Below are 12755 nucleotides of genomic sequence, written 5' to 3' on the forward strand. Positions count from 1 at the left end.
ATTGGTTGCTGAAGGGCTAGGAACTAGAAATGAAGCGTATCAAGCAGGCATGTACAATAGTTGTATTATTTAGATGATTGGCTACGAATACGATGGTGAATGGTTTGAAAATTGATTCCTGGTAAATTATGACCCCTTTGAGGGCTCTTGCATGAATTGGTAGGGATGTTGAAATTAATAAGATATCGATGGTGCATGTAATGTACGGCTTTGAAGTTTCGATATTTAATTGGAGGGCTTTTAGGGAAATTTGTTTGGGAAACAATGTTGTTGAATAGCATGCAACGGTCGATTTGATTGCGGTAGCTAGCTGCGTGCGTTTGATTGTTGAGGGCGCTTCATAAAGCGGCGAAATCAATCGTTCCGAGACCACCCGAGCTAAGAGGATCAACGACCGGAAGTGGACTCGATCGTGGACTCGGCGTATGAGGACGTGGTTTTTTAGCTCCTCTCTATAGCGAAATCAGAGGTAATTGATTTGGCAAATAAAGATTGCTAAAGTAAGTCCGTATTGTGTGTTTTTATTATGTAGTTGGTGTTTTAATGTAAAAACAAGAGTGTTGCTGTATGTAGAGCGAAATGTTTTACCGCGAGAAGGTGTTACTAATAATTAAAATAAAAATAATTGTACGTATATCTCTTTCGAAATCGAATATGTCAAAAGCTTTGCATAACTTTGGGCGTTTACTTACGAAGCCTACATGACTATATTCTGAAGCGCCTAAAGTTATGCAATTTGTTTATTGTATTGTGTAATTAAAATCAAAGCTGCGAGACAACTCAACAAGCTTTCCTTTTTAACGACTGCCTCATACTAACGACTAATGGAAGGAAGTAAAAAAACAATTATCTTCAATCATCCCAGCTCAATGCTTCAATGTGGTTCAATTAAACACCCCACAAGAATGCACCTTCGCCGTAGTTTTGGCGAAACATTCCTGGGGGAAAAATACATTATTTCTTATTTCGGCCCGCAAAGTTTTGCGTTATTTGATGTGTAGGCCCGGTTCTGCATCGATTTTCCATCCGGACCTACACCCGTCAATTGAATTAGCTGTGGTTGACTTTTGGGTGAAAAATTAGAATGATCATCCGTGGTAGTATAGCGACGCCGACAGACGGCAGCAAACAAATTGAAGCATTAATTGAACATGAAAGCAATTACCGGGGCACGCGAACGCTCAGCACAACAGCCCCGCATGCACAGCACATAGCATTGCACCCCGCACCCAGTGGAATTCGCTTGTCCCGGTGCTTGGGACGGACGTCAGCAATGTGCTGGCGGAAAATTTCAAAAACCCTGCAGCATGCTCTGTCCCGTGCCGCGTCCCGAAACACACACCCGAAGACAGGAAGCGGTGAGAAATTAATTAATAATTCTCCAAACAACAAATCTTCTCCCACCGCCTGGGGGTGGTGCTTTCGGCGCAAGAACACCGTCCGGGAAAGCTGTATCTCGCCAACCACCACCACCACCAGCGACCGTCAGCATGCCTTACCGTGTGGAATTTCCTTTGGCAACGTCTTGAGGAAAAGACATCAAGGTGCTCACACGACTTAAACCATCCCGCAAGGCAAATACTCGCAACAGCGGGCCGCTGTAAAGCTGTTTTTCCTACTGAAACCACGCGACGCCATCATTACCGTGTGCTCGGGGGCTAGATTCGCACCAATTTCGCTCATTCAGCCAGACGGAACGCTGATCGCGTCGGGTTTCGCTATCGCATCATCACGGTACGCCCGATCCACAGACGTTGAACCGGCTGTTACAGTTCGGTTTTTCAAAGACGGTACACATAATACATCGTTAATTAATTCCCCAGCTTTGCAGGAGCAGCCATTTCAATAGCACTTCCGCTTCCGTTTGCACAGCTGACACGGTGTGCCTGTGGGAGCCCTTGGTGGGCTGGTGGAATGTAATCCTGGTGCGTAGGTGAAATAGCGAAAGCCCCATTCAAGGAGTTCAAGGGGTTTTGTGTGCTTTCGCTTGGTTTCCTCTTCACATTGTTTCGTCGAGATGTCTAAAGATGCAGCCGATCGAAACGCTATTTGGTGGTGCATTAAAGAAATGGGTTTTAATGAGTAATACTGAATGTTATCAATTAAAAGTCAGTTGTTGCTTTGTTTACGACAGATATGACTGCTTTTTGTTGGACAGAGCTTTTGGTATAGTCAAGTGAGAGTCACACGAGTACGTGATGTTGGCGCCTAGTTGGATGCAACCCGCACTACGTTACCAATGTTTTTATGGCGGAACGATGGACATATCCTTTATATACATTGGACATATGTTGGACGTATTAAGGAAAAGTAGAAATAAAGAGACTCCTGAAGGGGGTTGAAGGACGTCCCACCTTTAAACTATGTATACCTTGGTAAACTGCACTGAATGAGAAATGTTGTGCCTTGGTTGAGATTTGATTTTTGAGGAACAATACTGTTGCTGAGATGACTAGCGGCGGATCAAACGGTAGGCGGAGTAGATGGTCACCTAGGGTCTGTTGGGACGTGTTGAGGGCCCCAAAAAATTTGTGTAGTAGTAAAAGGTGTATACATAGGCCCCCTCTCCTTATGCTAGAGAGGGCCCCGAAGGGTACCACAAGAGGCCTTTGGCGAAATTTGACCGAGGCCACCCCCCACCCCCCATGGGATGATTCAAAGTGAGTTCAGGGGCCCCTTCTTTCTGCGCTTTTTGCTTTGCCTCATTTCAAGGGCTTCAATGCCAACCCCCCTCCCCCTTCATCGTTTTTAAAATTAGAGGCCCCAACTGTAATTCCGCCCTGGGCGCGACTGTTCCATGTGGCTATTGAGAGAGCACCTCGAAAAGAATGTCGTGTTAGTCGTGCACAATTCCCAACACTTTATAGAGCAATTCGTCAAAATTTCAATAAATTTCTAAAGTTCGTTTCTCGTACAACATAGTTTACCAAAATGTGATTAGTGCTAAGATTAACCCTGATCAAGTGACAGTGAGCTCAAACGCGTATCACAAGCAACGTTAGTAACTAATGTCTCATCATTTCCATACACTATTTAATACTCGCACATGACTGTCAACACTTTTACGATGGCAATATATATATCGCTCGTTTCTGTTTGTTGTGTCTCACACCATGAAAGACAAACGATACACTCCCGTGCTCTAGAAGAGCATTTCCTTGACGGCAAGAAACACCCATGGTAATTACACAGCGAATCCTTCAACTCCCACCGCTTAACGTAACGCGCATACCGAGTGTGAGGAAAAATCTGGAGCACGCAAGTCACCTGGGAGAAACAAAACGGTCGAAATAAACCTCCAAACAAACTGCCCCATGCCGGTTTCGTGATTGCGTGAAAATATGATAAATTTAGTTGTCACGCAATGCGAACCGTTTAATGAGATTGGCGCTCGTTGCCTCATTTCTGTCTCCCACCCACCGACTCCCACATCGATGTCGTTTGTTATGGTGGTGTCGCGCGTGGAAAGCGCGCATACAGCTGTCATCGAGCGGGCGTGTAATGTGCTTAACCGAACCGAACTCTCTGGATCCCCCGGTGACCATTTAGTAGCCTCGTGCAGTTTATCAGCCAGCTCCCGTTAAAGGGGCGATGTTACTGGCCGGGATGGGCGGATATCGGGTGACTTGGAACGGGGGTTTTATTTAGGGGTTTTTTTTTTCTTTGACTTCCTGTTCCAACCCCAACCCGATGGGGCTGAATTATTGATGAGGCTTGATGGTTATGGTTTAGGCGTGTGTTATACGCGCCCGTCCGTGCGCGTACGTGTCCGCCGGCAATGATTGTACCGGCGTGCAGGATATAAAGGCGTAAAGCTGGCGTACGCTTGGCCAAAACCGGTACGGAGTGTTTTAGCACAAGGGAGTGTATATTTTTATTTTATTTCAATTTTCCACCGATACCGAATGCTGGCAACACGGTTGCTGTACTTTCGTGTACGTGTTTGCTGGGAGGCGGTACTGGAAAGGGGTCCATGTTTGACGGAGGACTGATTGAAAAGGTTTCGATTTGTCTTGCACGACACGAGAGCTGCTGGTGCTGGTGCTGGTACGGCTCGCATCCATTAGCAGAAAGAACTCGACGCCTTTTTGGGCAGTTACATGCCACGATGATGATGATGATTGAAAGGTTTAGCTTAAAAAAAAAAAGAAATCGCATGGATGGAAAGTTTCCATTTACCTTTCTCCGATCAATGTGTGTGAGAGATGTGTTGTGAAGTTGGAAAGCACAGCTTTGTTGAGAATATTAGAGCACGGTACTTCAATATTGATCGGAAAATAAGGAGTACGCATGGCAGTATGGGGAAGTTTCATTTGTAACGCAAATAATTGCATGATTAAATGCTCTCGCGGGTAATGTTGTACGCAGCACAAAACCCGGGAATTCGATGTCTGATAATTTCATAAACTATTTCCAATGAAGCCCAGCCCAGTTCTATTCGTCATTACGGCAGATAAAAAAAGATCAAAAGCTATCCACCCTCTTTTCTGTTATGATTTACTGTGTGAGTGTTAGTGGAATTGCAGCAATATTACTATGATGAGTTGGAATGCGTAATTAGAGAATTGCTAATTACTTTGTTCTCTCGCTTGGGATAATTCCACTCAAGGACAGGCAAAAGGAAGGCCAAATCTGCGCAAATGATTATTAGCCCACGGGGCAAATGGAGTGGCCCTTGAATCCCGCTGGATGGGAATTGAACCGATGCTGAGGTTGGAAAGAAATGGAGAAAAACAATTTTTATTTGCATTTAGTTTTGTAAATTAGCTCCCAGATCAAGGGGGGGGGGGGATGGCTTTTGCCCGATGCCCATCATGTTGCCCCGACACCACCATTTGCCGCAATGTTTATTTCGCCATTTTCTTCTATCGCATCGCGTCCCGTTTCCAGCGCGAGGGAAAACTTTCTTTTTGCAATATTTGTTTGGCTGTTGTGCATCTTCCGGGTGGGTTCGTTTTTCTATCCCTTTTTGTTGTTTTTTTGTTGCTGGCAATTCAACGTCGCTGTAGACGTCAAATGCACACCGGAATGATGGTCGCATCCGGTTGGAAGGCGTTCAGTTTCTCATTTTATTTTTATTAGTTCATTAACCGTCTTTCGTGGCATGGGTGGTGATGAACCAGTGTTGGGGCGAGGACTGTGAAATCTATCCCTTCGCAGTACTACGACCGAGTCCGAGCATTATTTGATGCTCTATCAACCGTAATTACTATCCCATCCTAACACCCCTACCTCGCCACTTGCCGCCTGCTCTCATGACGATCGGTGCGTCAGTGAGAACCCATTTCCACAATAGGAAAACGACCACATCAACCAATCTTCCCAAGCCACTCTCCCCGAAGGGGCGTACGGGCAGAAGGGATAATCGTTAGTTCTGGAATTAGTACTGCCGGCCGAGTATGATGCCGGTGGGGTGGTGGCGTCTGAGCAGCTCTTACCGTAGACAATAAAAATCCAAGTTCAGAGACGATCTCATCCTTGACGAGGATGAAATGAACGAATTCTCTGAATGAAAGTATGAACGGAAGCGGGGAAAAAGAAACAGGGAAAGTAAAGCAGGATAAAACCGCACTTACAAATGACACACTTCCGGTTTGCCGGCAAAAGGTGGAAGGAAGTTTTAATTTATGTCGAAGCAATTTCCACCGTACCAGCCGGTTGCCATGACGGGTTGCCTTCCGTGCGCTCTCGGTGCCGCGGAAGGTTTAGCGCACTTAGGGTGGGATAAGAAGGTGAAGGTTTTTTTTTTGTTGTTTGTTTGTTATTTTCTCTCGTACATGTCTTCTTTAGCTTTCGCCCTTCTGTTCGGCACACATGAGCACAAAGCTATTCATTACGGTGATGCGTGCTAGTGCACGTTTAGACGGCGGTAGCGTAAATGTTCTTTTAAGCGAAGGTTTTGTAAAGCAGCTTAACGCCCTCACCGTTTGTGGAGATTGTTTCGATGGCCATTGATTAAAGCAGAAGATAGTGTGTGTGTGTGAGAAAGAGAGAGAGCGGGGTAGAGTTGGTTAAGGAAGGAACTCAAGATTAAAAGGATTTATTTGCAGGGTGTAGGGTTTACCTCATTCTAACTGTTGATAAATCCGGTCAAATAGGATGCGATGAGTGTCGATTATGGTGTTGTGAAGCAGGTGGGTTTGTTCGTGTTGTTTCAGATATAAAATAAGTGGAGTTTTTTAAATTAAACTTATTTTTCCTGTAAGGCATAAACACTTGTCTTTTCGCAACCTCCATTTAAATGATACTGCTTCAAACGATTTGATGCCTTAGTATTATGCGCCTAACAGTATGCATTAAGCATGACGAAATCAACATAACAAATGAAAATATGGTTAAGGAGTTAAATGAACTTCATAACTTTATGAAAAGTAGTTGTACACTAGTCAGGAAAAAATGTATTCTAAATTAGATACCGTTCTTGCTTTTGTCATACAAATTGCATACTTTTAGGCAAATTTGCATCAAAAAGTGAACTTTACTAAGAGAAAAATTGTTACCCTTTGCGCAACACAGTACGGTGGTGTTTGTGAACTCACACAAGAAACCACCATCATTAGCAAAATCGTTACTCGAGCAAGAAAGTGTAGAAAAACGCCTTCCTGTATCCGTAATCGACATCAAAAGATTCCAGCAGTTGCGCAACATAACGAGAACTCTCCTTCCGCAAGAAGTGAAGCAGCAGAGCAAACGAAGGCATTCAACGATAGTTGGCAAAATCGAAGCAAAGTTTTGTGCAAAAGAATTGTTTCGAGTCGTTCTGTTCATTTCCATTCTTATCCCACTCTATCCCAATCCTAGCAATATCTGTTAATGAGATTTTAATTTCTCTTTCCTTTGTTTCATGTTGACTCTCGCTTCCCGAATCGTTGCCTTAACCTTCACCGTTCGTCGATCACTGAAGGATCCGAGGTTCAGCGAGGTGGATGCGGATTTTCATAACCCTCCGTTGTGAGCGTTATCGGAACATTAAGGATAGGGGAGTTTTCGCGTGTTTCGAATGGTTTCGCTTTTTGCAACACGGTCCGATTATTTACGAGGCTAGCCAACTGAACTCTTTAAACAACGCCCATCTTCGGCGACGCCTTACGTTAACGTATGATAAATGGCAACATTTGAACAGTTTTCCATCCTAACGACCCACGGGTCGCGACCGGTTTTGCTGATTCGCACTGGAAAATTGTCTTCATTATGGAAGCGAAGGAATAAGAAAGCAGTAAGAGCTGCAAAAGGGAACAAAACGAAAAAAAGCCATCTCACACCAGTTGGTCAAGATGCAGCCTGCTGGCACGATACAGGGGCCAGCCTCCACTCGATAACAAATTGAGCTTAATAGGAACAAGTGCCAAAGTTCAGCCTGCTCGTCCACGCCCTGCCCTGGTAAAATGGTTGCGAATGGTTTATCTCGTTAAGTGCAGCCACCGGGAGCGACGAAACGAAACGCGTTCGGAAGATCCTTGATGATCCTTTGCTTGAGCCGGCCCCTGCTCAACAGGGCAGTAGCAATAACGCCGCCAGCTCCACGCCACAGCTTCGGCACCATTCGTTTCACGTACAAATTAATGACCCTCAATTGCTAGTGATCTATTGAGTGCGCTCCGGAAAGGAAAATCCTTATTAATCTCATGCCTTTTTTCTCGCTTGGTCGATCCCTTTTTTGCGCTGCGTCGAGCGTCCGCTGCGTCCGGGTTGAAGCAGGGCGGAATCGGGCGGAATAGAAGGAATGACGTCGTCACCAGGGACACCTCTTGGACGGTGTAACGGAGCATTCGGATTTAACAAGTTGCCTTTCATCATCAAAAGGACGTAGCAGTGCCAGAAGGACAGTAATTCTGGCGAAGAAATTGGCGCCCCGTGACGAGGACGAAAGGTACAGTCGAATGGCGTTTCGTACGGCATTGGTACGAAATTGGTGCGCCGGGTTGGTATTTGGTTCGGGATGGAATCCTTTTTCTTTTTCCTGTTTGCTCCGGTTTTCTTGTCATAAAGTTATAAATGAGCTACCTGCCGATTAGATTTTCCGGACGATGCGACGTACCGAATGGGTTAACCGATGCAGGGTACTGGTGTGGCAGTTGGAAACGATGGATGTGTATTGGGGAGGGATGGGCCGACTAGCCTGCCGGACTGGAAAGCATAACTTTGGATGAATGAAGGAATAGAGATGAAGATTTATAGTTTATTACTTTGTACACCGGCCAGGCGGGATTATTATTATCTACGCGCTAGGAAGAAAATGGAACAACTGCGACAGGAATGTCGGACTCATTGTTTTATTCGTTATACAGACGTTACGATTCAAAACTTGTTATTAATCACTAGAGAAGAACTGTATTAGAACTGATTTTCCAAATTCCTTATTTTAGCGCCTAGCGGGTAGGCAATTCGCAAAACTTCGTGGAGTAAATTGTTTAAGTTTAAGTTCTTGTGTGACTACTAGCAGTAATAATTCTCTCACAGTCGAACTTTCATCGAGTGAACACACATTTCTGAAAAGCTAAAGATTCAGATACGAACACCTTCTATTTCTAGACAAATTGCACAATAAGACTACCGTACTACTGGGTACGATGGAGCATGGATCAAATATTGTGAAAACGCCTAGAGTTATGCAATGTTTTCGGCAAAGCGTTTTTGAACACCAGATTGTTCGAACCAATTATTTTAAGTGATACGATTCCTGTACATCAAATTAATTGTTGTGATTAAATAATTTTATCACAGTATATCAACTGTGATGTACAAGTTTCACACATTTAGTCTATATTGAGAACTCCAAAAAAAATGGAAAGAAATGCTAAAAACGCTTGATCAATCTTGTTGCTACTGTTACTGTTGCTTTAGTAAACGAGTTTTTTACGCACTTCAGGTAGTGTCTTTTAATGTTGTTTTAATCGCAAAGTTGTTATCTGTTTGAAATGCAAAAAGAAATGTCTATCAACGTTGTGCATTAGACAGCCCTGGCAGAAAAACAACACATTTTGGCCGAGTAAAGAAGAAAAACCTTAACCGGCGCTTCTTACCCTTTTCTTTTTGGCTGTAGTGAATGCTCCCCATTCGGTACGGTGATGCTTACCCATGGGCAGGCAACTTCATTTTCATGCCATCCCGAACACCGGTACCGGGCGGGAGGTTGATTAATGATGGTAAATTCGTTTTGATTTGACCTTGGAACATTGCGTAGCCTGACTGAGCAGCGGCAAAAGGATTGCCGGACCGAACCGGGAGGGGCCAAAAAGTTAATCAAAAGGGTTCGGGTCAAGCCTCCTGTGATGGGTGCTGGAGGGAAAAAAAAAGATAAAACACGCTTTGCAAACGCTTTGCAAAATGGGGTCGAACTGATACGAACCTTTTAAAATTGTTTTTCCAAAACGTTCTGTGAAGGTGAACGCTAGCGAGCTGTTTGTAGTGAAGATAGCACAAGATAAGGAAATCTTCATCGCATAATCTTATCGCAAAAAGCTTTCACTGTAATTACTCTCGAGGAAACGCTTTATCACGGATGCTCACTTCTTGGCGCAAATCCCCCATCACAGGCAGACGTACAATTGAAAACAAATCCAGGCTAATCTCCGGCACTTGCCAAGCACCCTGACGTATGCAATTAGGAACCGTTTGCATTATTGAAAATTTGTTTTGAAATTCCTTCTCAATTTAATGGCATCCTGACGTGGGCCCGGTCCCGATAGCTTTCCCAGCCACACCGCCTCTGCCTGCAGAACTCCGTTTTTCCGAGAAAGAACGTGTTTACTGCACCATCTTTTTAATGAACATCTTTTTGATCTGTTGAATGTTTACCGTCGGCTTCAGAAGGCTTTCCCACGGCTCGGGCGGCAGTGGGCCGTCGCGGCATGGTTTGGTTGTGAAAACAAGATGGATATCGTTATCATGCCGCAGCGCAAATAGCCGTCCGTTCATGCCACGGCACCAGGCACCCCGGCAATGCCTTCGGGGCGTGGAGATTGGTGTGGATATTGGGCGCAAAGAGCGACCCACCAGCACAAACGCACGGAAAAAGAAAATGTTGCTTTGAAGTTCGTCTCGTCGCCAACGCTTTACCGGGTAGCGATGGATTTCCCGGCTCGCTTTTCTCTAGCGCGCTCGCCCTTTTGCACGGCACCCTTCGAGCTGTGCTGTGCCGTAAAGGTTGCTCCGCTACGGATCGTACTGCCGGATGCGAAGGCTAAATAAAATCAGGACAAATTCTCCCCATCCACCCGATAGGAAGGAAACTCTTCCGTACAATTCGCAACGTGTCCTCGCGTTGGGATGGAAGGGTCTCCATTTCAAAAACGTTCTCCATCTCCGACTCCGATTGAACCCAAACCAAAGCAACGGTCTATGATGCGATCAAACATAAATCGTCAAGCGCACGGGAAGACATCATCCGGGAAGCCGATGATGCGATGGTGGGCTATGATACACGGCATACACCTTTCGGAAGCGTTCATTTTGCACACAGTCCACAGTGAATCTTTAGTCTCGTGCTTCAAGCCTTCCAAAAGGGACTGTTTCGCTCGTTGTCTCTTTCTTGCCGAAAGAGCAGGATAATATTTAGAAAGTACTTTGGACTCGTATCATAAATGATTTTAATATCCTCCAGTACGAACGATCCGAAAGACGCGATAGAACGAGATTGCTTCTTCGTCGTCTGCGTTCAAACCACACATCGTCACCACCGAAGTTTTATCGTCACAAGCGAGGAAAGCACCAAAAGCGGCAATGCAACGAGCGGAAGAAAAATTAACTACACGGCATGCGAAAAACGGAAACCTTTTCGCTTCCGGTTTGTTCCGATTGCAGTTGCGCTCATCATGCGCTTTCGGGTGTTGGCGAGCGGGTAAGCAAAGCAGTCGGACTTCATTTGGGAAATCGTTTGAAATCTGTTAAGATCTTTGCTTTCAAAGGCGCTTCAAAGTAGTACCGTTTTGAAAGGATGCTCTCAACGAATTTTTGGTGTTAAAGGTGGTATTTAATATTACAGGAAATTAATTTTTAACACTTTTAATACAAAGATTTGAAACATACATAAAATTAATAAATAAACGGAAATATCTTTCCGAATAGCGAAGAGAAGAAACTCGATTGGGTATGAGATTAATGTGTGCGTTTATCATTGGCGCATCTGGCGCCTAAATATCTGCAATCTTCATTACAAAATGAGTTTGTTTAAACTCAATCACAACGAAATATAGTTTAAAAAAAACACAATCGAGGAAATCGAATTAGAACATAGGAACGATTAAAATAAACGTCTGTTTAGCATCAGCCAACGTCAGGTACACACAAAAGCTTCCATATCACGCGATGAGTAATTCCGGTGCACGATTCACGCCATCGCTAAGAACACCACCCTGAGCCGTATTTATGCTTGAGTTGCATTTGAAAAGATTCCACCACTCGAGCCGGCTGTGCTTACGTGCATTTTCGTAGCCAGGCAATTGACGATGCCGGAGCCTGGGCGAAGCCCATACCGAATCGCGCTTTCTCGATGGCACGTAGGGAAAATTAAATAAACAGCGCTCGTCCCGCGTCCAACTCCGCAATCGAATAGGAGCGGAACTGAAATTAGGCAACCGAATGGGTAGGCATTTTGCTTGCGCCCGAGTACGTCTCTGTGTATAGGGGCCGATCACGTTGGAGATGCATACGTGGCCGCACGTAGCAAAACGTCGTTGCAGAAACGAAAGCATGTCTCGATCATGCAATCGGATACGGCGATGCACATTTGCTCTCGGTATTTAGCTTTTGGCTGCAAATTGTTGAAGCAGTAAAGATGGCATTTATGCATCCCATTAGAAGTTATTCGAGGCAATTGTTTATCGTTGCAAATACTCTCGACAATGTGCTAGCCGGCAGAATGTTGTGCCGTGGGAAAAGTATTGTTTATTGTACATGATTCAATCGCAACTTATGACGGCAGTTGATATAAATTTAAAAAACTGCATCGTGTTTCAAATGGATAAACTTTGTACATGACTATCTTTAATGGGAAAGTTACCCATAAATACCCCAATCGCTATGTGAGTGAAGTAAATCCCACAGTCAGTAATAAAACCAATCATTGTTTATCCAACATCCCGTACCAAATCGATCGATAATGAGATTGCAAATGTTGGCCGGCGTACTGTTGCATCTCGCTGCACCCGGGCTGCACTTACCTGACACTGTTGCGGGCCATGACGGGTCGGTGATACCGTCTTGGGTCGTGGTTTCTTCGCCAGCCCGCCAGACAACCCGCCCAGCGAAACCGTGCCCGGCGACGAGGCGGCCGATGGTGATGACGACGCACTGCTGCTGCTGCTGCTGCCGGATGCCGTCTCCGCCCGGCCAACCGTCGTTAGCACGAGGCTGGTGGGGCTGGTAGCGGTCGCAATGCTGGCGTTGCCTCCACCAACACTGGGCGAAGTTTTCACGGTCACCATCGTGGTGCCGTGGTGCAGGATGGCCGTCGACGATGGAGACAGGTTGTTGCTGCCGATGCTCGTGCTGGGCGCGTGGTTCGGCAGTAGGTTGGTGGTTGAATTCGTTTTCTCGCCGGCTGGTTTCGTGCCTGGGGTCGATGGTGCGGGCAATCGGAAACGATAGAAAGAAATCCGATCAATATCAGGTTGACTTTACGATCACAGTGAAGCAGAGCAGGAGGGAAGGTAACAGCCGGAAAGACTTGCTTTGCAATGGAGTTACTATCGAAATGAGATTTCCTAATCCCTCCCCGTACCCGTTTCGTTCCCTCTGAATCTGTTCGCCGGTGC

The 12755-nt window shown here is 45.4% G+C and overlaps 1 protein-coding gene across 1 annotated transcript in view; it reads right to left on the bottom strand.

Annotated features, from left to right (window-relative positions):
- Nucleotides 1–12755, bottom strand: part of LOC128310517 (serine-rich adhesin for platelets) — a 125350-nt gene that overhangs the window by 32539 nt on the left and 80056 nt on the right. Inside the window, exon 3 of the mRNA XM_053047173.1 lies at nt 12162–12553. Coding sequence (XP_052903133.1) covers nt 12162–12553 — 392 coding nt within the window. The remainder of the gene's footprint in view (nt 1–12161; nt 12554–12755) is intronic.

Source organism: Anopheles moucheti, chromosome 2 (genome assembly GCF_943734755.1).
Source record: "Anopheles moucheti chromosome 2, idAnoMoucSN_F20_07, whole genome shotgun sequence".
Taxonomy (NCBI): domain Eukaryota; kingdom Metazoa; phylum Arthropoda; class Insecta; order Diptera; family Culicidae; genus Anopheles; species Anopheles moucheti.